Source organism: Apis dorsata, unplaced genomic scaffold, assembly GCF_000469605.1.
Source record: "Apis dorsata unplaced genomic scaffold, Apis dorsata 1.3 scaffold_132, whole genome shotgun sequence".
NCBI lineage: Eukaryota > Metazoa > Arthropoda > Insecta > Hymenoptera > Apidae > Apis > Apis dorsata.
In genome coordinates, this window is record NW_006263425.1 from 663,792 (window position 1) to 690,348 (window position 26,557).

Consider the following 26,557-nt stretch of genomic DNA (forward strand, 5'->3'; position numbering starts at 1 on the left):
AACATCGAACAAGTGAAATTCGAAAGTTCGAAAGAGAAATTTTTGTGGGAAATTTTTGAGTAAGACTGAAATATATTTGAAAAACAGAATTGGAATCGAAAATTTTCACGCGAGAAGGATAGTTAGAATGTTTCTAAATATAAAAAGATTCTCGGTACGAAATGTCGCAAGATCGAACAATACGCGTCCGTCTGCTCGAGAGAAGCCAACGTTCGAGATCTCGAAGAACTCAAGGTTTCCGGTTCGAGAGCTGCGCGCGCGGGTTATTTTTAAATGTTTTGTAAGTTGCGTTCACAGGCATCGACGAAGGTCGGTTATTGACCACCGTCGACCTCTAAATTCCTGTTCGCGCCAACGAGATTCCCTAGCACGATCGATAATATCGATACTTTTTTAATATTTTTCCACTAGACCGATTGATTAAAATATCAATTTTATTTTGATAATAATCTGATAATTAGTAAAACGTTATTATAAATGTGAAATATTAGAAAAAAGATAATTACCCCTAAAAAGTTGGACACTGATGATATATTTTGAAATTTAAAAATTTTAAAAATTAGAAAATTTTGTTAATTTTTCGATAATACAAGTGGATCATATGTTGGATGTTTGATAAATTCGTGTTGATTTTTGTAAATGGCTCTTGTAGATGTATTTTCTTTAAGATATCTCGATACCTGATTTAAGATTTGAGTTTAGGATTTTTCAAGTAGAATAACATTTTGTTTGTAATGTTCAATTACTGCATGTGATACATTGATTGCTTACCCAAATTCATATGTCTATCTTTGTCTTCGAGTTTAAAAATTCGTTACATCAGGTACAAAGGGATATCCAATAAACGAAAATATTATTCTCATTCTCATGTAAAACTTTACAAAAATTCGTTCGAGAAAATCCTCTTTTCTATTTATTCTTCAAAAATTACTATTCTTCGACTTCGTAGATTTTCAATCAACGATCAATATCGTCGCAAAAATTGTAATATTTTTCTCATTGGTACGCTCTGAACGAATACGGTTAAAACAATTCCACAACATCTACTTTGAATTCGATACAATGGACTGGCTGCTCGAAGAAAATGGAATTATTTAAATGATGGATGGAGAAAGGGTGAGAGAAAGAGAGAGAAAAGAGAAAGAGAGAGAAGACTGGAAGTGACTCGAGAGTCTTTAAGGGATGTACGATTAAGAACCATAGGGATTAAAGTCGATGCTCGAAATCGTTGAAACATTAGGGGTGCATTGAAACGATTTTTACGGTGAAAAGCACTTGAAAAGCTCCGCGTGGACCGATCGATCATGGAGCATAGAAAGAGAAATAAGGGATAATAAAAGCAATACAATGAGTCTAGAAAAAGAAATTCCATTGTGGTACTTTTCAAATATAAATTCTTGTCCAAAAGAACCAATATTCGAGGAATTTTGTAACGTCTTGTATCGTATTAAAATTTCGAACTTTTTTTTTCAAACACTTTTTTTGGATCATAAACATTTGTATATTTATTCCTTCATAGCTGAAACGTTAATGTACAATTGTAATTTCGAGTTTAGGATTTTTCGAATTTCAGAATATATTTTTTGAAAGTAATTTGTTAATTAATTTAGAAGAAAAGTATATAGGTTAAACTCGATCGACAATTTGTTTAATTAATTTGACATGACAAAGAGTTAAGAGAAATAATTATTGAAATTATATTTGAATAATTAATTTTTAACAATGTCGGAATCAAAATGATATATTCAGAAGAATAGGAGTTCATGTCCTGACGGTAGGCCGTTATACGAGTTACCTGCAAGTGAAGTAAACGTCGTATGTCAGACCCATTCGGTCTGATCATATATACGGGTCTGCGTGCGTTTCTACTTGAATGTTCTAGATAATAGCTTCGTTATTAGAGACTTTCAGTCTTGAGTCTTGTATGCACTTTAAATGAAATATTAATATAAAGTTAATATTAAATTAATCTTGAAATTCTTTATGGAAAATTTTACTTTATAACGCAATATTATCAATATTATTATAAAATTTTCATAATTTCTTCTGATACATATATATATATATATATTTCCTCCAATATTAAATTTTTTTCAAATATATGAAATTTCCTACGAACTGATGATGATTTTTACCTTTTTATAAAATTTAGAAAACGTGGAAGAAAATTATGGAACATCAGTTTCGTGAATGTGGTTAATAAAGAAGATGTTGTCCCCATTCAGTCATAATTCAATTCGTATCGAACAATCATGTTTAATTAATTAAAGTTTCATTCGGATAACAATCGAGTCAGCGAAATCATATACGTGGCAATAGTAATTAGAATATAATAGTTTGACGCTGTTATCGCCATCACACGTGTTTATTCTCAATTATCACATCGAACTAAACTGTACCGAGTGCTCTCGAATGTCTCTGCTAGGTTACATTTTCACGCAGCAATTTAATTTCCACCAAGTATTCGTGAGTGAACACTATACGAGTTCGTATTTTTTTTTTAAGTTCCAAGAGTTTCTTCTTTGAACTAGATAGAAATTTTAATCAACACGTTTGTAAACAACAAATTTTTATTTGTTCGAATCTTATTAGAATTAGATATTTTTTCGTAGATCAATAAAATAAGTATATATTGTCACGTGACAAATAACTTACTTTTATTATTTATTGCAATCTTATTATCTAAATATTTTACGCGATTAATCCATAGAATTTTATATTATTTTTGCGTAAGGGAAAATTAAAAATTTCTATTCTCTTCTACTCGTTGTACGATTTTACCAATCAAAAAAAAAAAAAAAAAAATGGATAGAATAATTTGAACATTTCATTCATTTGCTCTAAAATTAGGAAAATCTTAAGAAATACGAATTCTTTAAAGAAGGAACACGAACATTTAAGGAAAGAGATGCAATATTCTCTAATTTTACTTCAGTTTTATCATAAACCTTTTGTCGGGAAATTGTTTTCTTCCAAGCGGATTAGCGAAGAAAGAAACGCGGGAGGAAGTTCTCTAAAAAGAAGGGAGACAGGGAGGGAAAATATGAGGAAATATAATAAGAGAAAATGGGAAATAGAAATTAAAATCTGTCCAATGGGATCCAATCAGAATTCAGTGTTTTATCGTAATAAGCGTTTCACCTGAAAATATTGTTGCTTCTGACGTTTTAAAACGGAAAAGGAATGGAATAGAGAAATGGAGAAGCGAAAGGTTGTTCGATCGTTTTTTCGTGCCTCCATTTCGTGAATATATAAGAATTTAAGGGTTTAGAAAGATTAAGAAAGCCAAGGTTCTTCGATCGAATAATTGATACAATGAATTATTTGAATGTTCTTAAGTTTCTTCTAATCCCGCCTATATTAATTAATTATTAATATAATATAGAAAATGTGATTGGATATTTGGATTATAGATACTTAAAAAGGAACTTCAATAATAATAGAAATTCCATAGAGTTTAAAGATATGTAACAATAAAAAGGATAATTTAGAAATATCGAATGAAATATTTTAGAAATAAAAGATTAATCCAAAGACATTAATTCCAATAATAAAAAAAAAAACCATAAAGAACAATAGAACAATAAGATATATATAAAAATTTAATAAAACGGATTTTGGCGAGAAAATTACTAAAAACGATCAAAACGTATAAAATAGAAAATATTTGGCAATATAAAATGCATCGCGAAAATACCGAATAGTAATATCAGCATGAATATTGAACAACATTTAAACGGAAAAATACAGTATCGATAAAATTTTCTCATCGTTTTGCAAAGTAACTTCCAGGATATCCTCGAGCACAAAAAAAAAAATTCCTAGAATCTCTCAGAATCCTAATGTGTGCACAGATCTCTGAAATATTTCCATATGCATATATGCAGCGCAGTTGCAAAGTAAAAAGACATTGATGTAAATATATAAATATATACACGCGTATTAGCATCGTATATAACAAGGGATTGTCACGATTCTCGCGCGCAACAGTCATCTTCGTTACGCAACTATCCTAGGGATATTTTCGGTATTCGAGGAAACAGGGGAAAATCTCGGTATCGCTAAATTTACATTGCACGCGATACAATGCATCCTTCAACGGTCGACGACGAGCGGTTCACGATTTTTGTCGACAAATATGTGCACACAAACGACCGTGGAGGAACGTGACCGAATTATTCCGCGGCGGCGACGCTTCCGTTTTTCGTTTCGCGTGAAATTCTCCCTAGTTTCTTTTGTTTTGTTTTGTTTTGTTTTGTTGCTCGACGAAAAAAGTTGGGGATAAAAATTGCTCAACTATTGGATGGATTGTAATTACAGGATATAAGTATTCCCTAATTGAACGGGAATCAAATGCGAATATTTATCGGGGTGTAATTATCGTGGCTGATTAATTCGATTGAAATTCGGGAAAATGGGATGGAAAAGTGTTTTTGATTAGACGAGGGTTGGAGAAATTTTAGATTTGTTTTATCTATTTAAGGATGAAACTATTTTTATGAAAATTAGAAATTCGATTCGACAAATGGTCATTTATCTTTTTGATTGAAGATGATTCAAATTTAAGGAGAGTTTAGAATAAAATGGATATATAACTTTATGTGTGTTATTAAATATTTCTTTTATTTTGAAGATAGAGTTTAAAATAGGGGGAGATTTTTAAATTATATTTTAAATTAAAAAAAAACTTTCTTCCTGTTTTTTTTAGAATGTTTTTAACATAAATAAGGAAATAAGAAAAATTTATGGGACGTGAGGTAAATAATTATAGGAATGAAAAATAGGGAAAAGTAAACACAGAAACTTTTAATTATAAATTTAAGAAAGAACAAATGGAACTACGAAATATTTTTATCAATGGAATATTGCGAATCTTTTTGACATACGAAAAGTGATTTATTTTTATAAAAAAAAATATACGTATATTCCAAAGGAAATCTTAATATCTCGATATTTCTCTTTTTATTCTCTTTATGAAAAAAGTAAAAATTGTTTGAGTGTAGAATTAATTTTGAAGAATTAAAATCTGCTATGAATATAATAATACTGTACAATTTTTTTTTTTTAAAATTCTGGATATTTTTATAGAGGAGAAAGAATGAAAAAAATATAATATTTAAAACGAAATATTAAATATATCACACGTAACACGATAACGTAACACGTAACAAATAATTCAAGCATCGTTTCTAAAACTAAAACTAGTGTGAAAACCTCATATTTGATTATAACTCAGAGTTAATCAAAACCTTCGAACTGTCAATAATTTCAATTTATATTCCCAAGCAAACATTTCAATTTCAACGTGGATCGCGAATTTCGAAACTAAAAAAACGAAACAAACCTATTTCAATTTAGAAAAAAAAGAAAAAATATAAAAAAATCTATCAAGATTATAAAAAGCAAGAATTCATCGATAATCCTTCGAAAAATTAAATTGTAGAAAATAAAATAGCGCGATAATGACTCGAATTCGAATTATCGAAAAATAAAACGAATATTATATTATTTTTGTAATAAAATTTCGTATGAAAAAGAGCATTAATTGTCCTTTCTTTTCAATTACATTAACGAAAGATACACTGGATATTACTTTTTTTTCACGAATCTTAAATCTTTTACAAAACAATAGCTTCTATCGTAAAAAATGGTGACTTTCTATCTTTCGACGATACCAGTTCTACAGATTTAAAATAAATTAATATTTCACCAAATTTACTTTTGACATATATCTATTTTTTAAATAAAAAAACGATTCACCATTTCTGAATTAACATTTTTCACGACGCCTCAATAATAATATGATCACGACGACCAAAAAGAAATCATCATTTCACCGAGAATACGTATTAAATTAAACCTATATTCTTTAAATTAAAAACAATCCCAATCATCTCTAAATCACTGTTACAAAAATTTCCACTAATCCCTTTTTTACAATTCCCTGAATGGAAACCACGAGGACACCAAGATCGATCGAACTGATCTCGGTGAAATCGCTGTTTCAGATCAAAGAATCAAAGATCTTTTAAACGCATCAAGGAACACGAATCGTACAACTCGCGTGAGAAGTCAGTTTTCGTTTTCGAATCTCTTGTTGTCTCTGTTCTATTCTCTGCCACTTCGCCGAGGAGGACGTCGAAACGCTGGGATTCTCTTCCAGTTTTAGATCGGATCGGCGCTGGCGGGGGAAATCGACCGCGAAATCTAAGGATCCCACGATCGATGGCGCGTGGAAAGCTGTGTGGATCTCGTTGCGCCGGTTGATTAGAGAGTACAATACAGGGATTCAGCCCGAAATACCGAGACCGAGAACTTCTCGAAGGTTCGTTTCAACGAGAGGATTGTTCGTACGAATGAATATTGCATCGACGAATTTAGATGCGCAGTCTCTTAAGTTATTTCATTTTTTCGTCGCGAAAAAATTGTAGGGAAAATTTTGGGGACGACGAACGAGTTTTTGGGGAGATCTTCGTTTCTTCAATATTCAAGATTCGTTCGACTGTTTTGATAATATTAATTTTTCGATCGTTTGTTAATAATTTCACGAATCTTGCATTGGGGTGAAAATATTTGCTGGGTCTTTGTCGAGTTTGATTATTTTAAGATATTATTGATATTACCATGGATTGATTAATTGATTGTCAGATAGATATTTGGTAATGGATGTAAAATAAAAATAACGAGGAAGAGTAAATTTCATAACGATAATTTGTAATTTCATTACGTAGATCTTGATACTTTAATTTATTTAAATACCAATATTGATATAATTAATCATTAATATGCTATCGTTTCGTGTTAATCAACGTGAAAATTATTATCAATTTAACATTACTCGAATCATCGTTTTCACATTATTAAATAGAAGAATAAAAGTTACGAATTATCTTCCTAAAAATAAATCAAAAAAAGAGAAAATGCGTGAAAAAATTAAGATACGTTAAACAATAATAACATATCTCTCGTTTTCTGCAACAACGACTCTCTCTCCCTTTCGAAATATCAAATTAGAAATGCACAAAAGCAAACTTTGATCGATGCATTAACACTGTTCGCTGTGAAGAAAATTAAGTTAAGCGCACTCATAGCTCTCCCCCCTTCCCTATTCCTTCTTTTGTAAATTATCGATACACTTTTTCACTGACAACAATTCACCGTCCACGATTAAAATCGAATCTTCGACAGAATTATTCTTCAAGAATAATAATTCACGCTTTAACGCGTCGACAATTCCAATTCGTTATTATGCGCTATCAGACATAAGAATAAAAAAAGAAATATATCCAGAAGTATAACGCACGCAATAACGAACGATTCCCCTTGTTTTCGCAGAAAATGTCGTCGCTGCGAACGCAGTCGACCGGCGGCGGTGTCCTCGGGTTGAGCAGCGTCGGTTCGGATCGGACCGGTGCCACCTCGACCGCCGCCGGTTCCCATTCCCACTCGCACAGGAGGCACCATCATCATCACAGGAGCAGAAGCGCGCCCAGGGCGCCGGAGAAACCGCCCAGGAAGCGTCATCTTAATCCTGGCCACAGCATCGCCTCCATTCCCAGCCAGATCAAGCTCTCGATGCTCAACAGCGGCCTCATCTCTTTCGGTGAGATTCTTTTTTTTCAATTTTTCCTCCTTTCACTCTGAATATCTAACACCTTTCGTTTCATTTGCCAACGTTCACGAGTATTATGGAATCACGTTGTGATTATTTTTTGATCGATGAATCACGTGTAATCACGTGACTCGATTTTATCTCTTTGATAGAATGTTAGCTTATGTGGTAAGATTACACGAGTATTACAGAATTACGTTGTGATAATTATCGAATTAGATGCTTCTTGCGTGATTTTTTGATCGATGAATCACGTGTAATCACGTGATTCGATTTTATCCGTTCGCTTTGATAGAATGTTAGCTTATGTGGTAAGAGTACACGAGTATTATGGAATCACGTTGTCGAATTAGATGCTTTTTGCGTGATTGTTTGATCGATGAATCACGTGTAATCACGTGATTCGATTTTATCCGTTCGCTTTGATAGAATGTTAGCTTATGTGGTAAGAGTACACGAGTATTATGGAATCACGTTGTCGAATTAGATGCTTTTTGCGTGATTGTTTGATCGATGAATCACGTGTAATCACGTGATTCGATTTTATCCGTTCGCTTTGATAGAATGTTAGCTTATGTGGTAAGAGTACACGAGTATTATGGAATCACGTTGTCGAATTAGATGCTTTTTGCGTGATTGTTTGATCGATGAATCACGTGTAATCACGTGATTCGATTTTATCCGTTCTCTTTGATAGAATGTTAGCTTATGTGGTAAGATTACGCGGAATTAATTGTTTTGTTAGGATTTGGGAGTTTGGTTTTATTATTCAGGGTGGGATTTTTGTAATGGCTAGTCCTCGTTGTTGGAAGATATATATATATATATATTGATAAGGTTATATGAAGGGTTTATAGGATAATTATATATTTTGATGGTGAAGTTGAACTTTGGAAAAATAAAATCGATTTACTATTGAATGGTTTATTATAGAGTTCAATTTGGTTAATTTTGATAGAAATTTATGGACGATGAGTGAATATTTTCGAGATGAGTCATTAAAAATCATTTGAAACGGATTATTTTGCGATAATATTATTCCACAATTAATCTGTGAATTTTATTTAACACAGGAAGATTTTTTTGAAAATATTAGAAATTCGTTTTTACGTCAATTGCGAATATTTCAATATAATTTTTTATTTTCATAATTCATCGCTAAATGGAATATAAATGGAATTCTTTAAAGATAGGAAGTTAGTTGCTTCAATAATAATATTATTTTTCTAATTTCTCGGAATTCAAAAGACGCAATAGATATTCTTCGAGCATCCGTTACGTTTAATTTATTTTTGTTCAACTTCGCCACAAGATATTACTTTGTTTAATTTCCTACTTCGTTTCAAGGAAGCTGACATCTCGTTATAGAACAAGTTTGAAAGTTTTACGACGCGTTTATGGGCCATGCTTGTCCCAAGAATGACGAAAACGACTCGTGACTATGCAGCGGCTTAACATCATTTTTCGATAATAAAAGCGAAATCTACGCGCATAAACATTTTATGCTCTTGTATTATTATTCGACCAATGATAAATACCTGTTTAACACAAGTTTTATTAATCTCTATCTTGCGATCCCCTTTTTTTTGCTTTTTTTTGTTTTTATAAAATCTTTATCGTAATCGAAGGTGAATGATTCCGATAATTTAACGAAATTATCGGATAATAATTTTTTCCATAAAGAGGATTAAAGATTCGATAATTCAACATGATTAATCATAAGATAAATCCATGATAATCGAATAATTCCGTGGAAAACAACGAATTCGAATTCGAATTTAAAAAAATTAAAAACGCAAACAATTTCAACAACGCTCCATTCCAAAAATCGAAAAAGACGGATATCGAATTTTTAACTACAAAAAAAAAAAAACAGCTGAAAATTTCTCTCAAAACTCGAAACGTACACTCTCACTCTATATACAAAAACGAATAAAATTTTTATCGAATGCAAAAGAAAAGTAATTTTCCACATTTCTTACAAACTCTTTTTTTTACGTATGCGTCATATGGAATAAAAAATCTCCACGTGCACCCTTCATAAAATAAAGAATAAATCCCTAGACCAACCCAGATCCACGCGTATACAATATATCAAAAATACGATAAATCTCTCTTTCTTTAATCTCGAAAGAAAATTATCTATTACCCTCGATCAAAATTCGAATCTCCTTCCCCCTAGTAGCAATCGAATAATTCCTTAAAAAGGCTACGATGAAAGGGGGCGAATTTTCCACGCATGTGTGTATGTATATATATCTGGCTTAACAAGTTCCATTTGTTGTATGTGGGAATTTGGCGTGAAAGGAAACGGAAAAAGGGGAAAAGGAAAAGGAGCGAGGTAAAGTTCTGAGGGAAGGATTTCTTTTTCCTCGTTACTGTTCGGCCGTCGAACGAGGAGGGGAGGGGATAAAGAAGATCCGTAACTTGATTCGATCAAGCACGCCACTTCAACGGGGCTTTTCGAAGCGTTTCAGATGCTTTTAAGCCCCTCTCCTCCCTCACGTTTTTTCACGTTTCATTTCGTGCAACGTTTCAGGCCGCCAAAATGCGACTCGGGATGAATCTAAAGAGAGGAGAGGAGGGGAGAGGGAGAGGAGAGAATTATCGCGTCTTCTTCCTCGACCAATCGAATTTTCGACCTCGTTGATTTGTATTTGTATCCCGTTCGTTTTTCTTTCTTTCTTTTTTCTTTTACTTCGTTTAATTTCGCTGTAAATTAATTTCTGTCTCGAAATTCTGTTCCGAGAGAAGGTGTATAGTTAATCAACGAGTGTATAACAGTCGAGAAAATATGAAATTCAGTAATTCTGAAATTAAGGAGAGGCAGAATCTGCGATTCGAATTATCTCTCCCCTTTCGAGAAGTATTTTTCAGTTTCGTTGAACTTCTTTTTATTTTTCTTGGTTCGTTTGGCGTGTAAATCTATCTGAAACGAAAATTTTGCTCATTGTGGATCGAGAAAAAGAAATTAATAATCGATTGTTTGAAAGGTAATTACCTCTTTCTTCAAGATCGTTAATTTTTATCGCTCTCGTTCTTTATTTTATTTTAAATCTCTTTGTGATTATTAGCATTGATGGTATAATTGAAAAAAAAAAAAAATGCAAGGAATCCAAATAAGAGAAGGAGCTTCGATTTTTTCTTATCCCTCGCGTTATTAACTCGATGAACGTAGCCACAATAAATATCCGTTTGGAAGGGGCGATATTTTACAGCCGAATCCAAAGCTCTTAAATTTATTCTTAAGCTTTAACCGATACACCAGATAGCTGGAGAATGGTGGATAACGTCGTTACAAATAGGAAACGCCTTTCTTTTTTTTTTTTATTTTGGATTAGATGGAGCAAAGAGGATTTTACGAGAGATATCTTTCCCTCTTTCTACGCTTTTTTCGAGAGGAATCTTACTTTCTCGCGTGAATTTCAACGTAACACGAAACTGGACGAGATTTTTCAAAGAAGAATTAAATGTCTTCTTGTTATTTTCCTTTCATTTATTCATTTATTTTTTATTACTCGAGAGAGAAGGGTTGATCGAGTCTAATTACTTTGGCACCTAGAATTTTATTAATTAATTTGTAATTACTTCGAGTTATCTATTTAATCTTTACCGATCTTTAATCATTAGAATATTTCCTTCGATCGTTTCAATTCTCAGAATATCTTGAAATAAAGAAAAATTGTATAATTTTCTATTTCTGATTATTATATTTCATCAAATATATCGGTGTCGTTATAAAAGTAAGAAAACCGTAAATGTAATTAAAAGAAAAGAGCTTTCTCCAATTTAAATACGTTCACAGATACAACGAAAAATGGAGGAGTATTCGTGACTTTTTCTCAAAAAATTTTCCATTTTTCGCAATCGAAAATAATCGTGACCCAATTTTCGAGTCTCAAAAACCAAATTGGGTATCAAAAATGTATAATAATAATAATAATATATCAATTTTGTTACTATTCGTTTCATCCCCGAAATTTGCAATCGTTGGAAATTTCATCGAATGTTGTGGTGATCCGGCATCGCCTCGTTGAAAAATCGTCGCGATTTCCAAGTAAACGGGATTACCCAGAATATCCAACAATGCGAGTGAATAATAGAAAACGAGTGGGTGGACGGGCGGCGTGGAACGGAATTCGGAGATTAGCGGATCGAATGAGTTAAGCCAGGGCATAAGTTTTGCGTTTTATCACTTTTGTTGTCGGCCCAGCGTTGAAAAATCGAGGCGAGCTTAATCAGCGCCGATTTTGGAAACTTTGTCGACGTATAAACGTATAAACAAACTCGTAAAATCGATAATGATCGAAGGGTGTTTTTTGAGGAGATGAGCCTTGTTCGACAAATCACATTTTCTCGCGAGATATTCCATTAACATTTGACGTACGAGCGAAGAAGAAAAACGTGAAGTACGAGTAGAGATTAGAGAAGTTTCTCGAATCTAAAATTGCAAATTTTCAATTCTTTAATTTACATCAGGAGAGAGGATCGAGGAAGTTGTGCAAAGGGATAATTTTATGAAACTTTATACTTATTTAGATTAGATAATTAAAATTTGTTGTTCCCTTAAAGGTTAGAAATTTTATTAAGAAATTTTTGATAAGAAATAAGACGAACACAGATGCACAGATCTTTGACTCGAAATTATTTCTTCTTTTCATCAAAAATATGTGCAAATGCTTTGGCAAATGCTTTAAAAATTATTATTAATTAATTAAAGTTAATTCAAGATTTTAATTATTCTCTGTTTTTTAATAATATAAAAAAAAAAAGAAAAAATCGGATTCCAAAAAATTTTTCCAAGAAATTTTAAAAATTCGAACAAGGATCAGAGCGTAAAAAAATATATCTCGAATTCTCTTTAATAATTTATTCGCGAGAGTCGTTCAGATCGTTTCCACTCTACCCTTTCTTCTTTCATGTCCCGATAAACGGCGATCAGGACAATCGTCGCAAATCGCAATTCCAATCCCTGCCGATTTAATCGGGTACTCGGATCAATAAAGCATACAAACTGTGTGCGTTAGGTCCTCTCGCAAGGATCCCTGTATCCGATCCCCTTGTGAAAGCGAGATAGCGGAGGGTGGTGGCCGTAACCGCGATGGAAATCGAAGACGAGTGAAATATCTGCTTGTTATCGTGGTATGATGTTGGGAAATACGGTGTTATCGCTTCATATTATTCCGGTTGAATGTAATATGAAGAGATGTTAATCTCCACGCGATATCGAGTCATCGAATTCTTGATACGAAATTTCGTTTCCAATTTTCTCGATTCATTCCTCGTGGACAATAATAATTCGATTCTTTATTGCAAAAATTATCATTTCTTCCATGTTAATATAACTCGATCGTGATTAATAGAACGTAAAAATTATCATCAGTTAAAGGGAAAGAACAATTGGAGAAAGGTAAAAATGTAGTCATTCGAAGCGTTTAATCCAAATCTAAATGGAGGTAGATAGGAATTTTCGAAATTTAAAAATTTCCCTCATCTTCTTCCAATTTTCGTGTTCTTCTGCATGAAGAACCGTCCTCGCGCGAAACCCTCGACACCGATTATCTCGTTGAACAGAGAAATACAGCTATATTAGGTTTCTGACACGCCTGTTTCTACCTACCAGAGTGCTTTATAACGTCGTATTTCATTTCGAGATGCATACGTACCGTTCAGTATGCATTACGTAGTTACCTGGTTCTGGTGGCAGACAGCTGCTGGATGCAAACACATTTAGCATTGTAACTTTCTAAACGAAAAGTTCAATTTCGTGTCTGCGCATTGTCTGTGATTATTTTGCATGTACACTTGGATGTTTTGAACCTTGAAATTTTGGAACCTTTTCAGGCATCTGATCTTTAAAGAAAAAAAGAAAAAAAATATGAATCTTTCGAGTACACGTTTTATAGGAAGTTTTTAAGAAATTTTCTTTTTTTTTTGTGACGTTCGAAGCAAATTTTGATTAATGCCAAGTGTATCGAGGTTTGTTTGTAATGATTAAGAATTCTTATTTTTATTTTCAGGATTAAAATTTTTCTGTAATGAATTTTTCAGTATTAATACATGCTAAATTATTTTGATTTTTGTTTTTAAGGATTTTAAAAGTATGATATAAAATTTCTCAAAGCTCGCTAATAACTTTGTTTGAAGATTTTTGTAAGAATCCTTTTTTTTTTTTATTTCAGAGGTTTTTAAATAAGAATTTTTAAAGGTAAAAGCGAGAAGTACGACACAAAGTGAAAACCTTTTGATATAAAATGTGTCAAAGTTCATCTAGTAATTCTATTTCAAAATTTTTAAAAATTTTTATTTTTAAGAATCTTTAAAGAGAAAGAAACATTTAAGGGAAAAATTTTTCGATATAAAATTTATCAAAATTCGCTAATAATTTTCCGTAGAAAATTTTTAAAAAAGAATCCTTCAAAGAATCTTTTCAAATATTATCAAAGAATCTTTAATAAATTTTAATCTAAATCTTAATAAACATCTTAAACTAAAAAATTCTAGATTTAAACAAATTTTACCAATCTTAGATACAATTATTTCTAAAATGTCACTAGATAATAATTCCCAAAACTTTCCACTGGAAATTTACTATAAAAAGTAACCAGAATTCAGTTTCTTACCTTTATATAATTTATTCATTCGATCAAAATGAATTTAATTTCCTAAGCAAATTTTATCAATATTCTAAAATTACAAAATGAGAAATGCATAAATTAATTATCGAATATCCGGGCATATTTCTTTCGACAGAGAGACGAGGAATTCTTCACGCTCACGATGTTTGGTGTTCTAAAATTAAAAAATCTTTTTCTTTCCTTTTTCTTCCTCGAAATTTACCACCACTCCTATTTGCGAACGTGATCCCACTGTGTTTTCTCGTCGCGTTCCTTTTAACAGAAAATGATTTATCCAAGGAAAAATTGTACACACAGTGTGCGACCCGATTTTACGACCTAATTGACGGTTTCTCTTCCAGTGCTACTCGTTCTACTTTGCATTTCACTGCTTCCTGTTTTTTTTTATTTTATTCTCTTTTTCGATATATGTTCGTCTACCACCAGTGAGATATTCCCTCTCTTCTTAAATCTTAAATTTTTTTTCTCCTATTTTATACTTTGGCATCGTTGCAGAGAGGAAGAAAACTGACTTTAATATTTAAAACAGTGTGTCGAATTTTTTCTTTTGTGTAAAATTTAATCCCTTGTTGTTGTATTATTCGAACTTGAAGATGAACGTGAAACAGAGATTTTTAAGATATTGATGTTGAAAAGAATTTTTAAATGATGACGAGTCAAGTATCTCATGATAAAGTGTCATTCTGAAAAAAAGAAAAATTAAAAAAAGAAAGGACGAAATAAATAAATGTTAAAATGATACAAATCTATTCGATCGTTAGTCTTTTTTTAATTCAATTCAAAGAAAATTACATTTTGATAAAAGGAATTGATTTTTAAAGAAGAAATTTCCTTTTTGTAGTAAGTAGATTTTTTTATATAAAAAAAAAGGAAACAAGAAGAAAAGTGACGTAGAAAGTTTCTCCGAAAATTTCGTCACACGAGGAACCCGATTTTAGATCGAGCTTCCACGTAAGCTGTACGTGATTCAGATTCGATTACAACGTCATGGCACAGAATGCAAATTGTAAACTTCGTTGCTTGTCAGAACAGCGTACATAAGGGCCAAAAGATCCACACCGACAAGATTTTTCTGGTAAAATTATATTTGAGAAATATTTAATAAATTATGAATCATTTTAATAATTAAATAGTGTTTCAAATTTTCAAACAGGCAAAATTGAATTTTGTTGGATCTTAAAATTGCTTTTCTCTTTTCTCGTATTTCTATTTTTCTTTATTTATTTTTCACCATTCTTTCATTTATCTTTTCTGCAATTTATTCATTATCGTTCAATTTTAAGTAATTTTTTATAGGTAGTTTGATTTCATTTTTTTTTCTTTTTAATTTAATTTCTATTCAAAATTCTTTTTCTAGAAACAAGAAAAAATTGTAAATTCATTTTGTAGGAACAGACACGTGTATTTGATTGGTCATATGTAGAAAGATAATTTAGACGATCCAGATAAGACTTTTGCAGAAAATATCGTAGTTTAAATAAAAATTGTACGAGCCGCATACATAGTCTTCGTTCTCATGCAAAAGTCACATTAACGTGCCACTTTTCGTCCACATCTCGTGAAAATTGACTTAATGGATTATTACGACAGTTTTCGATCTTTCATATTAATATTCATCACGTTATGCAGAAATGGAATTCTCTGAATTTGTTCCACCATATTTCTCGATCGAGAACATTTTGTTATCAGGAAAAAAAAATTTTAATTTGTTTAATACACCGCTTCTCAACGGTGTGGTTTCCCATTCCCAAGCGGGGAATCGTTTTTTTCTCGAAGAATTGTTCCTTATTTTTAATTGGCAAAGTTTGATATTTAAGACATATATTTTTTTTAAATTTTAATTTTTAAATTTCTCTTCGTTATATATGGAGAAAGGCGATTGTAATTTTTCATCGAAAAGAGAATGCAAATGGAACTTGAAATTTCTTAATCCATTGGAAAAAAATTTGATCAATTTGAAGAATATCGAAAAGAATTTTTGATCAAAAAAATTCCATTTCTTTTTGGTATCTTGAAGAGTTGAACAATTTGAAAACGCGCGATAAAATTGCAGAGTTAATTTATTAGAATCATACGGCAACGTTTCTTTTTCCGCTTATAGGTGAGATGTGTAAATTCTTTTAAATGGATCGCAGTTTCATCCTATCGTCGGTCCAAGGTTTATTTTGAATAGCAACGAACGATGGATGTGTCTGGTCGGTATCCGGGTTAATCCACTTGGGCTTCAATTTCTATTCTTGAAGTTGCCTCTCCTTTTCCCTCCTACACCTACTCCTCGCCTTCACGCCTTTACAATTATTGTTGAATTATTTTCTTTTCTACCTGTGATACAAAAAAGTATAATTCAATATGAATTATAATGCGTATTTATATTATTATGATTATTACCATTTAAATTACGGTATACAAGCATGAATGGTGGATTAAAATGTTAACTAGATGTAGAAATAGATAACAAATTATAAAACATATCTTTTGTACGTTCAATATAATTTAAATTAATTTATTTAAAAATTTTTCAATCGAAATTATATTCTTTTATATATACACATTTTATTTTAATATAGAATCTTAATTTTTACACCTCTGTATTGCAATACTATCGATTCGATCTCTGTTTCTTTAAATTAAAAATTAAACATTTAAGAACTCTTCTTCCAATAATTTTTCATTCATTCATAATCGAAAAAACATACCACCTTCTCGAATATGAATGAAATTTTAAATTTTCGAACTTAAAAACCTAATCGAGATTCGCGATTATTTTTTCAACGATTTCAATATATTTTCAATCTTGAAAATAATTCCAAATTTTGATAATATTTAAATCACATTGATATTCGATCCTCGAACGCTAATGTCGATGGTGATTTATCGAAGGTCGCCTCATACGAGAAAAATTTCGATAGATTCCGTGCAGTGGGATAAATGATGAATTCTGATCGAACCGTTTATGCACCGGAAATGGACGAGGAAGGTAATGGTGTCGTACGTGCGCGCTCGAATAGGCAACGTGTAAAAATCGCGTGAATTCATCAGGATCGATATTTTGTTGCCTCTTAATTCCTTTCTTTTTTTCTCATTCATTTATTCATTCATTCCCCTCCACTTATGCACGCGTACAAATACACATACAAACGTATGTTTTCTTCCACGTTTCAAATCTAGAACGGATATTTCCATTTTACGCGACGTTCTATTTATTTTGGAAATTTGTGCCTGTCCTTAATTTTGCCAGGAATTACGACTTCTTATTTCTATTTTCGAAGCGGAATTCCGTATTATTTTTTTTCTTTTTCTTTTTTTTTTATGTTTCGAATTATATTATACATCGCATCGATCCTCCTCGATTTTTCTTCGATCTCGTTTTTCTTCCATTAATTCTCATCTTATTGTTCCATTCAATGTACGATTAAAGCGAATGTTCGTATGAAATTTCGATTCTTTTGTTACATTCGTTGAATGAAACGTTTATCCCTTGTATGCTTGTATTCTCTAATCAATATTTAATTTCTCTGTTCTATTATCCTGATTTTTTGTTATCCGTATTTTTATCATGAGATTAAATGAAAACTGGTAATTCGAAACTTTATCGAACGATTAGAAAAATTTTTCGAGAATAATTATTATATTTTATTGTATTAAAATTTTATTATGTAGAATAAAAAAACATTGCTTCATTATTTACTGCCAAACAATTCTCCTTTTCTAATTATTATTCCGAATAAATTTTAATTTTCTTGTGTTTCGCATATCGTCAAACGTTCGGTTATTTATGAATTCGTGTACTCGTTTTTCTCGTACGATCCTCTCGAGTTTCGTTTCATCGGGGCAAAGAGAAAAGAAGAAAAACGATTCGCGGATGGAGCGTAGTCACGACGAGGAGTGTACCGTTCGAGCAATGTAAAGCAATTGAGCAAACTTTAATTTCTGCGTGCACGTGTACCTCTTCATAATGAAATACTTTTCGATTCAGGAAGCTGGAAAAAAATTTATTCGCAAACGGTTTCCTCGACTAATGATGGTTTTTTTTCTTCTTCTTCTTCTTCTTCTTCTTTCATGGAAAATTTTTTTTCACGAGATATCTCATTTTAATCCAATTATAATTGCACACTATGAAAAAGTGTTCGAACGTTTTCGAGGATAATATAATTTCGTGTAATTTAATGCTTGGTGGAAAAGTCGTGAAAAATATTTATTTTTATTTACAGATTTATTTATCAATAATTTACATAATTAAAATCCTTTAAATTATTTGATCTCTGAAAAATCACTGATCGTACATTTTATTAAAATTAAAAAAAATTGATTTCAAAAGATGTTACTTGTATTATCTATTTATTGGGATCATTCTTGTAGCGAGATCGTATAAGTTTATTCAAAACAGAATTATAAAAATTATCATCTATAATTATACTCCCATAACACTTGTACTGCACTCGTTCATTAAAGAAATAAATTTAAATACGATCGATCGCTTTATCACTTTTCCACAATTATTAAAATTTTTACTTAGAATATTTCAAAAATTTTCTTGCAAAATTTATTATCCGTAACAATCCACCTGTAAAAAAAAAATAACAACACACAATAATAATTCAACACTCAAAGGATTAAAACTTAAATATCCACGAGCCGTTTTCCTTAATCAGGTGGGATAATTAATAAACGAAGCACGCTCTTAACAAAGGCGAGGTACATTTTCGCGCGAGTGTATCTTTACGACTCGTTTTGCGACCGGATTTTTCCCCAGGTTTCTTCCTTCAGGTTTTAATAACATCGGTGTAATAACAAGATTTCACGAGGCGGAAACTAAGCGAAATATTAATTCGTGGATCCATCCTTTAAAATTTATCGGGAAGGGCGGGATGTAAGTAAGTAAATTCAACCTTGCCTCCTTGTTTCCATATCTGTGACACGGGCACCAATGGTGGGGAAAATGTTACGAGGAAGGGGTTGCAACGTAAGACGACGCGACATATTCTCCGCATTTCCTGTACTATTTTCAACTCGACGGGGGTGGTGCAACTCGGGGTGGTTTTTTAAACGATAGATATTTCGGATATTTTTTGCTTTCGTAAATACACTGAAACTGGACGGATTTATCAGTTAGCATTTAGTATCTGTAAAGTTTGAGCTCGATTTTATTAAATATTTCGGAAGATAATTTGGAATAATAATTTGGATATTTTGAATTTTTAGTCATGTGTTTCTTTTCAACGGATTGATAATATTTATTTGCCAAGTTTTTAAAGGGGAAAGATTCTTCTTCTTTTTTTTATTTAATTCGACGCATTTTTGCGAAATGTCACTCGAGTGTGTGGGTTGCTTGTTGCATTTTTATTTTTGAGAAAAATTTCTGCGATCGTTTCGAATCGTAATGTGTTTTTTTTTATTCGAAAATTCGTATCGAACAATAATATATTTATTTTATAAAAGAAGAAAATCTTTTAAATGCAATCGCAAACTAAATTGACATGGTATAGGAATCATAATCTTGAACAGAATATTCCATATTCGTCACAGAAATCGATACAACAAACAAACGAGGCCAAACCTCTAAATAATTATCCAAATCGTTAAAAGAAAAAAAAAAAAAAAAAAAAAAAAGAAAGAAAACGAAATTCGCGATCCGAAAAATAATTCGCACGACACAATCGGAGGCAAACGGTGATGAGTCAAGCGGCTGAGGTGGTTCCCCGCCGTTTTATTTTAATCGTGACACGCGAGTTGAACAAGGTACAACGATGCCACCCGGCCGTATTCGTGTCAAGATCAACGCGAGAAGAAGACGAAGGCGAAGACGAAAAAGAGACGAGTGGCGCGTTTCTCGGAACCCTGAAGGGAAAAGCCTCGTGCGCGTAAAAATAAATTCACCGAACAGTGTAAATGCGAAAAAGAGAGGGGGAAAATTAAAATTATTATTCCTTTTCTCCAATCTGATTATCGGATATCGAAAACGCGCGCGTTTCCTCGCGTGTTCGTACCAGTGACACGAAAAACTTCAACTCACGGATGAAGAAGGGAGAATAGGGGGCTCGGGCACTGGGTCAACTATTTTATTTTCGGCAATAATTTTGAAACGTTCGCGCACCACCGTTGTTGAACAAGTGCCCGGGAAAATCGTGTTGCCAGATTCCTTCGAGTGGGACATTATTATAAACGTTCGTTCGTTATTTGGATCTAAAGAAATTAAGATTCGCTCGTTTCCCTTTTCTTTTTTCGTACGTTTTTTCCTTTGTCACATTTATTGGACGATATTCTTGTTTCATCGTGTGTTAAAATTGGTTTCTTTTTGCGTAAGATTAAAGTTAGGTTAAGTTAGGTTAGGTTCGAAAAGTTCGATGATATTTTCTGTTCGATGATGTTTCTTTATTCTTAAATTAAAACTTGAAGGGACTATCAGGAAGATGACTTAGTTGGTTTTTTTCATAGATTTTTTTCTTTGTTACGTTTATTGGATATTTTTGTTTCATCGTGTGTTAAAATTGGTTTCTTTTTGCGTAAAATTAAAGTTAGGTTAAGTTAGGTTAGGTTCGAAAAGTTCGATGATATTTGATTTCTTTATTCTTAAATTAAAACTTGAAGGGATTATCAGGAGAATGAATTGGTTAGTTGGTTTTTTTGTAGGTTTTTTCTTTGTTACGTTTATTGGATATTCTTGTTTTTTCATCGTGTTAAAATTGGTTTCTTTTTGCGTAAGATTAAAGTTAGGTTAAGTTAGGTTAGGTTCGAAAAGTTCGATGATATTTTCTGTTCGATGATGTTTCTTTATTCTTAAATTAAAACTTGAAGGGAGTAGGAGGATAACTTGGTTTTTTTTTTCTTTGTTACGTTTATTGGATATTCTTGTTTCATTGTGTATTGAAATTGATTTCTTTTTGCGTAAGATTAAGGTTAGATTAAGTTCGAAAAGTTCGATGATATTTGGTTTCTTTATTTTTAATTTAAAACTTGAAAGGACTATCAGGAGGATGACTTTTGGTTAGTTGATATTTTTTGATAAAAGATTCGCTCATTTCCCTTTTCTTTATTCGTAGGTTTTTTCTTTTTCACATTTATTGGATATTGTTTCATTGTGTTAAAATTGGTTTCTTTTTGCGTAAGATTAAGGTTAGGTTAAGTTCGAAAAGTTCGATGATATTTGGTTTCTTTATTCTTAACTTGAAGGGACTATCAGGAAGATGACTTAGTTGGTTTTTTTCATAGATTTTTTTCTTTGTTACGTTTATTGAATATTCTTGTTTCATCGTGTATTAAAATTGGTTTCTTTTTTTTAGGTTAAGTTAGATTAGATTCGAAAAGTTCGATGATATTTGATTTCTTTATTCTTAAATTAAAACTTGAAGCTACTATTATGAAGATGATTATTGGTTAATTGGTTTTTTTGATGAAAAATATCAAGTTGTCGTTTCTCTTTTCTTCGTTATTAAGAGAATTTAACTCTTTCTTCTCGTTGTTTCATTGAAATAGGAGTTGATAGATAAAATTGACTTGGCCATTGTCTGTTTTTCTATTTTTAAGTTCAAAGTTTTTCTCATTCTCATCTCGAAATTACTAACTCGATCAAATTAACGTCCACTCATGATTCGGTCACCACGTGATTAATCATACCGCGTTGTCCAAACAGATACAGGTTAAATATTCAACATTACAACATTATCCGTACAATTACAATTTTTTCACTTCTCCACTCCTCTCATTTTTTAATTCAAAGCGAAGTGGATTACGTTTCTCTCCACACGAAGAAAAACTCGACAATTTCAACGAATCACTCTTTGCTCTCTCTTCCCCCCTCCGCTCCTTATTTATCATCCTATCGAATCAGAACGAATTAACATCCCTCGTTTAATCGTAAAAGAAGAAAGATTCTCCATTCTCGCGAAGATTTTCGCGTTTACACGTAGAGAAGACCGATATCCAACGTAACAATATTACTCCTGAAACGCGTGAAAGGAAACGTTGATATTATTCCCCCTTTCCCCCCTCGTGAAAGTTGAAAAATTCTGTTTTCCTAGTACAACTGGCGCGAAACCAGGGATCGAACAAAGGGTTTCGCGTCGAAAAACTCGGATTGGATTCGTGCGCCGCGTAAATTAGAAATCTCTCCTTGTTGATTGTGAACAATTAAAACATCGCGGTGTTTCGTCGATGTTCGTGATTCCAGCGTGCATTTTCCGTGTTAATTAAAAATCTCGTATTTTAAGGGAGAGAAGGGGAGGAGGATTATATTCGAGTGTAATTTCGAGTTCGCTCGAAGGTGTTGATTAATTTGTTAGAAAAGTTCGTTAGGAGAAGTCGTGGAATTATAATATTGCGAACGTTCGTGCTTGCTATGAAGACGCGCCAAACTTTCTGTATCGCGATATTTAAGAAGCGGAACAAATTTTCGAGAGTTATCTCTTGTTAAAATTAAAATTAAAATTTATTATTCGAAATTGTTCGAATAAAAAGAATTACGGATAAATCGAGATGTTGAACGAGAATTTGTAAAAATTATGGAACAACAATTTTTGCGTGATGATATAGTAAAAAGAGAAGGAGAAATGCACAATTCCATCCCCACGCTACTTCAATTCTTCTTCCATTTTAAAAAAGGATTCCTCTTCGAGTCGATTTTCGGCCTCATTACGAGACACGTCCATTCCATACCTTTCACGAACTCAACTTTTGAGCAACGCTTCGGAATTCTTTGCAGAATCTTCGATCTGGAACATTGAAAACTTTACCGGGGAAACCTTGTAACTAATTTCTTTGATTCGTTCGAAACTCCTCGATTAAGGAACCAAGGGGTTCGTGTCACGTTTTTCGTACCATTGAACACGAAATCAAGCATCCCGAAACTTCTTTCCTTTCCTCTTCTCTTATATCGTATATATAATTGAATCGTATGTACAACCATATTTGAAATTGTGAATTACTACACTTTTCGTTGTCGTTATGGAAAAAGTTATTCTTGTTAAAAAAAAAATCACGTTATCATGAAAAATAATTCTTCTCAAGAGAGAAAGAGAGAGAGAAGAAAGTATTGTCTCATTTTAATTCTAATGAAAGAATTCTTTCGATTTAAAATTCACTCACGTTCACGTAATAAATAAAATTAAACAGATGCAATTTCAATGCAATTTCATCAATTTTCCTTCCTCTGACTTTTTACACTCGTACTCGGAGGGAGGGTGACACGAACTTGAAAGGGAAGGCGATTAATAAACGAGAATTCGAAAGGAACAATGGGTTGGAACGAGAGGCTGCAGATGTACAAAAACTCGTTAAATTCGAAGACCGAGAGCAATTCTATCTCTTTCCACGGGGGCAAAGATCTTATCTAACTTTATCCCTTTTGCTTCTGGAATTTTTCCACGCTACTTCAATTCTTCTTCCATTTTAAAAAGGGATTCCTCTTCGAGTTCGAGTCGATTTTCCCTGGAATGAAGGGGGGGGACACTAGCCCAGTTTTCGAGGAATACCTTCGCCGCGTGAATATTCAATTAAAGTTTCTTATTTAACGCGAAAATCACGGGATGAACGGGTGAAATTTTTATATAAATGGGAGGAAGCGTCGAGTAAAAAGTCTTTGATAGTTTCTTTGAGAATTATCATTGAGAAGAATTCTTTTTATATACAAATAAGAAAATTATTGTTCTCTGATATGGGAACAAATTTTGGAAATGTGGAATAAACGTGGTTGGTAGAAATTTTTTTAAAAAATGATTCTTTGAAATTGGAGGAAGAATTCTTTTTTACAGAGATAAGAAGTTATGATTAAAAAAAAAAAAAAAGGAAAATCTGAAACATTTGCTAGATGTTAATCTTTTTTGATTTTAAAAAGCTAAACTATAGATTGTATAGAAAAGAGAAATAATTAAAAAAAAAAAAAAGGAAAATCTGAAACATTTGCTAGCTGTCAATCTTTTTTGTTTTTAAAAGGCTAAACTATAGATTGTATAGAAAAGAGAAATAATTAAAAAAAAAAAAAAGGAAAATCTGAAACATTTGCTAGCTGTCAATCTTTTTTGTTTTTAAAAGGCTAAACTATAGATTGTATAGAAAAGAGAAATAATTAAAAAAAAAAAAAAAGCTACTCGACATATGTGCATTCAAATCAAACATATTTTTCGACAACTTTAATTCCCCATGTCCCATTCCAATTAAAACTCTACCGACCAAAAATCAGGGAATAAAACAGAAACCATCCGCTATATATTCGAGAATCAGAATATATACAGGAGAATCAGAGGATAATTTTATTTTGATAAAATAATATAATAAAGAAACATTTGTAACGAAATATACGAAATATACACATCTTTTCCATTTCTTTTTTCTCGAAACTCATTCCATTTACAGATTTCTCTAGACAGCTTTCTATTGTTTCAGGGTTTTTTTTTTGTTTTATTTTTCAATTCTCTCTCAAGAATTTCTCCTTCCTCTTTATGTACTCTTGGAAGTAATAACAAGTATTTTTGGAAGTACTTTCAAGCGTACGTACGTAGCGTATGGGTGGAGACAGTGTTTTCTCTTAAATTTTCTTGGTCCATTGTTATCTTTTATATACGTCCTCTATCTCTATCCTCATTTATTCCTGCGCCCATCCTTCTTCTAGAAATTCTATTGTTCTTTTTTTTCCCCACTTTTATAAATTCCTTGTTCTTTTTTATTCTCGTGTACTCTCTTTTCATTATTATTATTATTATTATTATTATTATTATTATTATTATTATAATATTTTTATATTCCTTTCTATATCTTTTCGAATTCAACAATTTCAAACTTGTTACTAATTTATTCATCTTAATTTTTCATTTTATTCATCTCAAGGCTAAATCATTGCGCATAAATAAATAGAAACAGGATAAAACTTTTGTTAAATATTTACTAGATATTTATAATTTCGTTGAATAAGAGATGAATTAAAAACTTCACTCGTTTTAAATTTTGTTTGTGCATAAATTTTTGAAAAACAGTGAAATATTTCTAATAAACGGAAATCAAATTTACGGATACGATTCATACATAGACGATCGAAAGAGCATATTTACTCGTAATAACTCGTTTCACGAATTAGCGCGCACTTTTTCACTCTAATTTTTTCGCACGATCGAAATTAAATGGAAAACACGATATTTATCGACCGTTTAATCCCTGGTTTTACTCTTCCATTCCACTCTCGAATAGTAGCAATTTTGCAGGAGAAATTCGTGCTCTTTCTTTTTTTTTTTTTCATGAAATATTCTCGTATTCGCATTCCTCGAAAAGATTTTCTGAAAATTTTATCTCATCGTACTCTTCTTCTATCGTCTCGAGACTCTCCTCCTTTCAACCTTTCCCCTTCGAGTAATATCATCCACGATTCTTCTGTCTCTCTTTAATAAAGGAGCGCTGTACTGTTTCTAGTTAAGTATCTAGCGCTATCCATTCATTGGAATCCATCAGGGGGAAAGAAGAGAGAAAAAAAAGTTTCAGAAAAAGATCCCTTTCTTCAGTTCCTTGTTGGATACGCGTTTCTTTTCTTTTCTTTCGTGTTGCGAATTATTGTAAAGATAAATCGAGCGATGGAGCCACGGCAACATTCAGATTCTATTCTGTAATTAATTTTTTTCTCCATATTTTCTAATGAAAGGAATTCTTAATTAAAAATCGATACCGATTGTGTTATTGTAAAAAAAAATTGTAAAAATAAGCAAGAATAACGTCTTCAGGTTTTTATTACGTTAATAAATTTTCATCGTTGTCTAAATAGAAAAAAAATCTTGATTAAAAATTTAATAGAAATGAAACATCGATGTTTCGTTTAAAATTAATTAAATGAAATAAAATTCTCTTCTATAAATTTTTCGCTACTATTTTCTAATGATATAAAAAAGAAATCTCGATTAAAAATTTCGAACATTATCTATACAAAGATACATCTTGAATAAGTGGAATAAAATCCAGACTTTCGTTTCTTATATTTTTCTAATCGAGTTGAAAATTCTAGAATGATCGGCTGTTAATTTTTCTTTTTTCTTTTTTTTTTTTATCGAAGAGTTAAATTCGAATCCAATGAAACGAGTACCGTTTCACAATCGGAAGAGACGTGGAAAACATTCAGTTAGACGTGTTCGATACGACATCGGTGCATCGCCCTTCATCAACCAGGTGTGTAACGTCAACGCGAACAAGCTGAAAATTTGCGGTGCATTATCCCTGGGGAGGTAGCGATGGGTGCGAGTCGCTTCGAATACCAGTTCGATCAAATTCATTCGCTGTTGTTTATTATCAAAATTTTTCCCCTTTCATCGCTGCAAAAGAAAGAATTTAATTTATC

The 26,557-nt window shown here is 31.9% G+C and overlaps 1 protein-coding gene across 1 annotated transcript in view; it reads left to right on the plus strand.

Moving 5' to 3' along the window:
* The window catches only part of LOC102673240 (receptor-type tyrosine-protein phosphatase kappa), a 107,600-nt gene that overhangs the window by 8,330 nt on the left and 72,713 nt on the right, over nt 1-26,557 (plus strand). The window contains exon 2 of the mRNA XM_006613057.2: nt 7,336-7,603. Coding sequence (XP_006613120.1) covers nt 7,339-7,603 — 265 coding nt within the window. The 5' untranslated portion in view covers nt 7,336-7,338. The remainder of the gene's footprint in view (nt 1-7,335; nt 7,604-26,557) is intronic.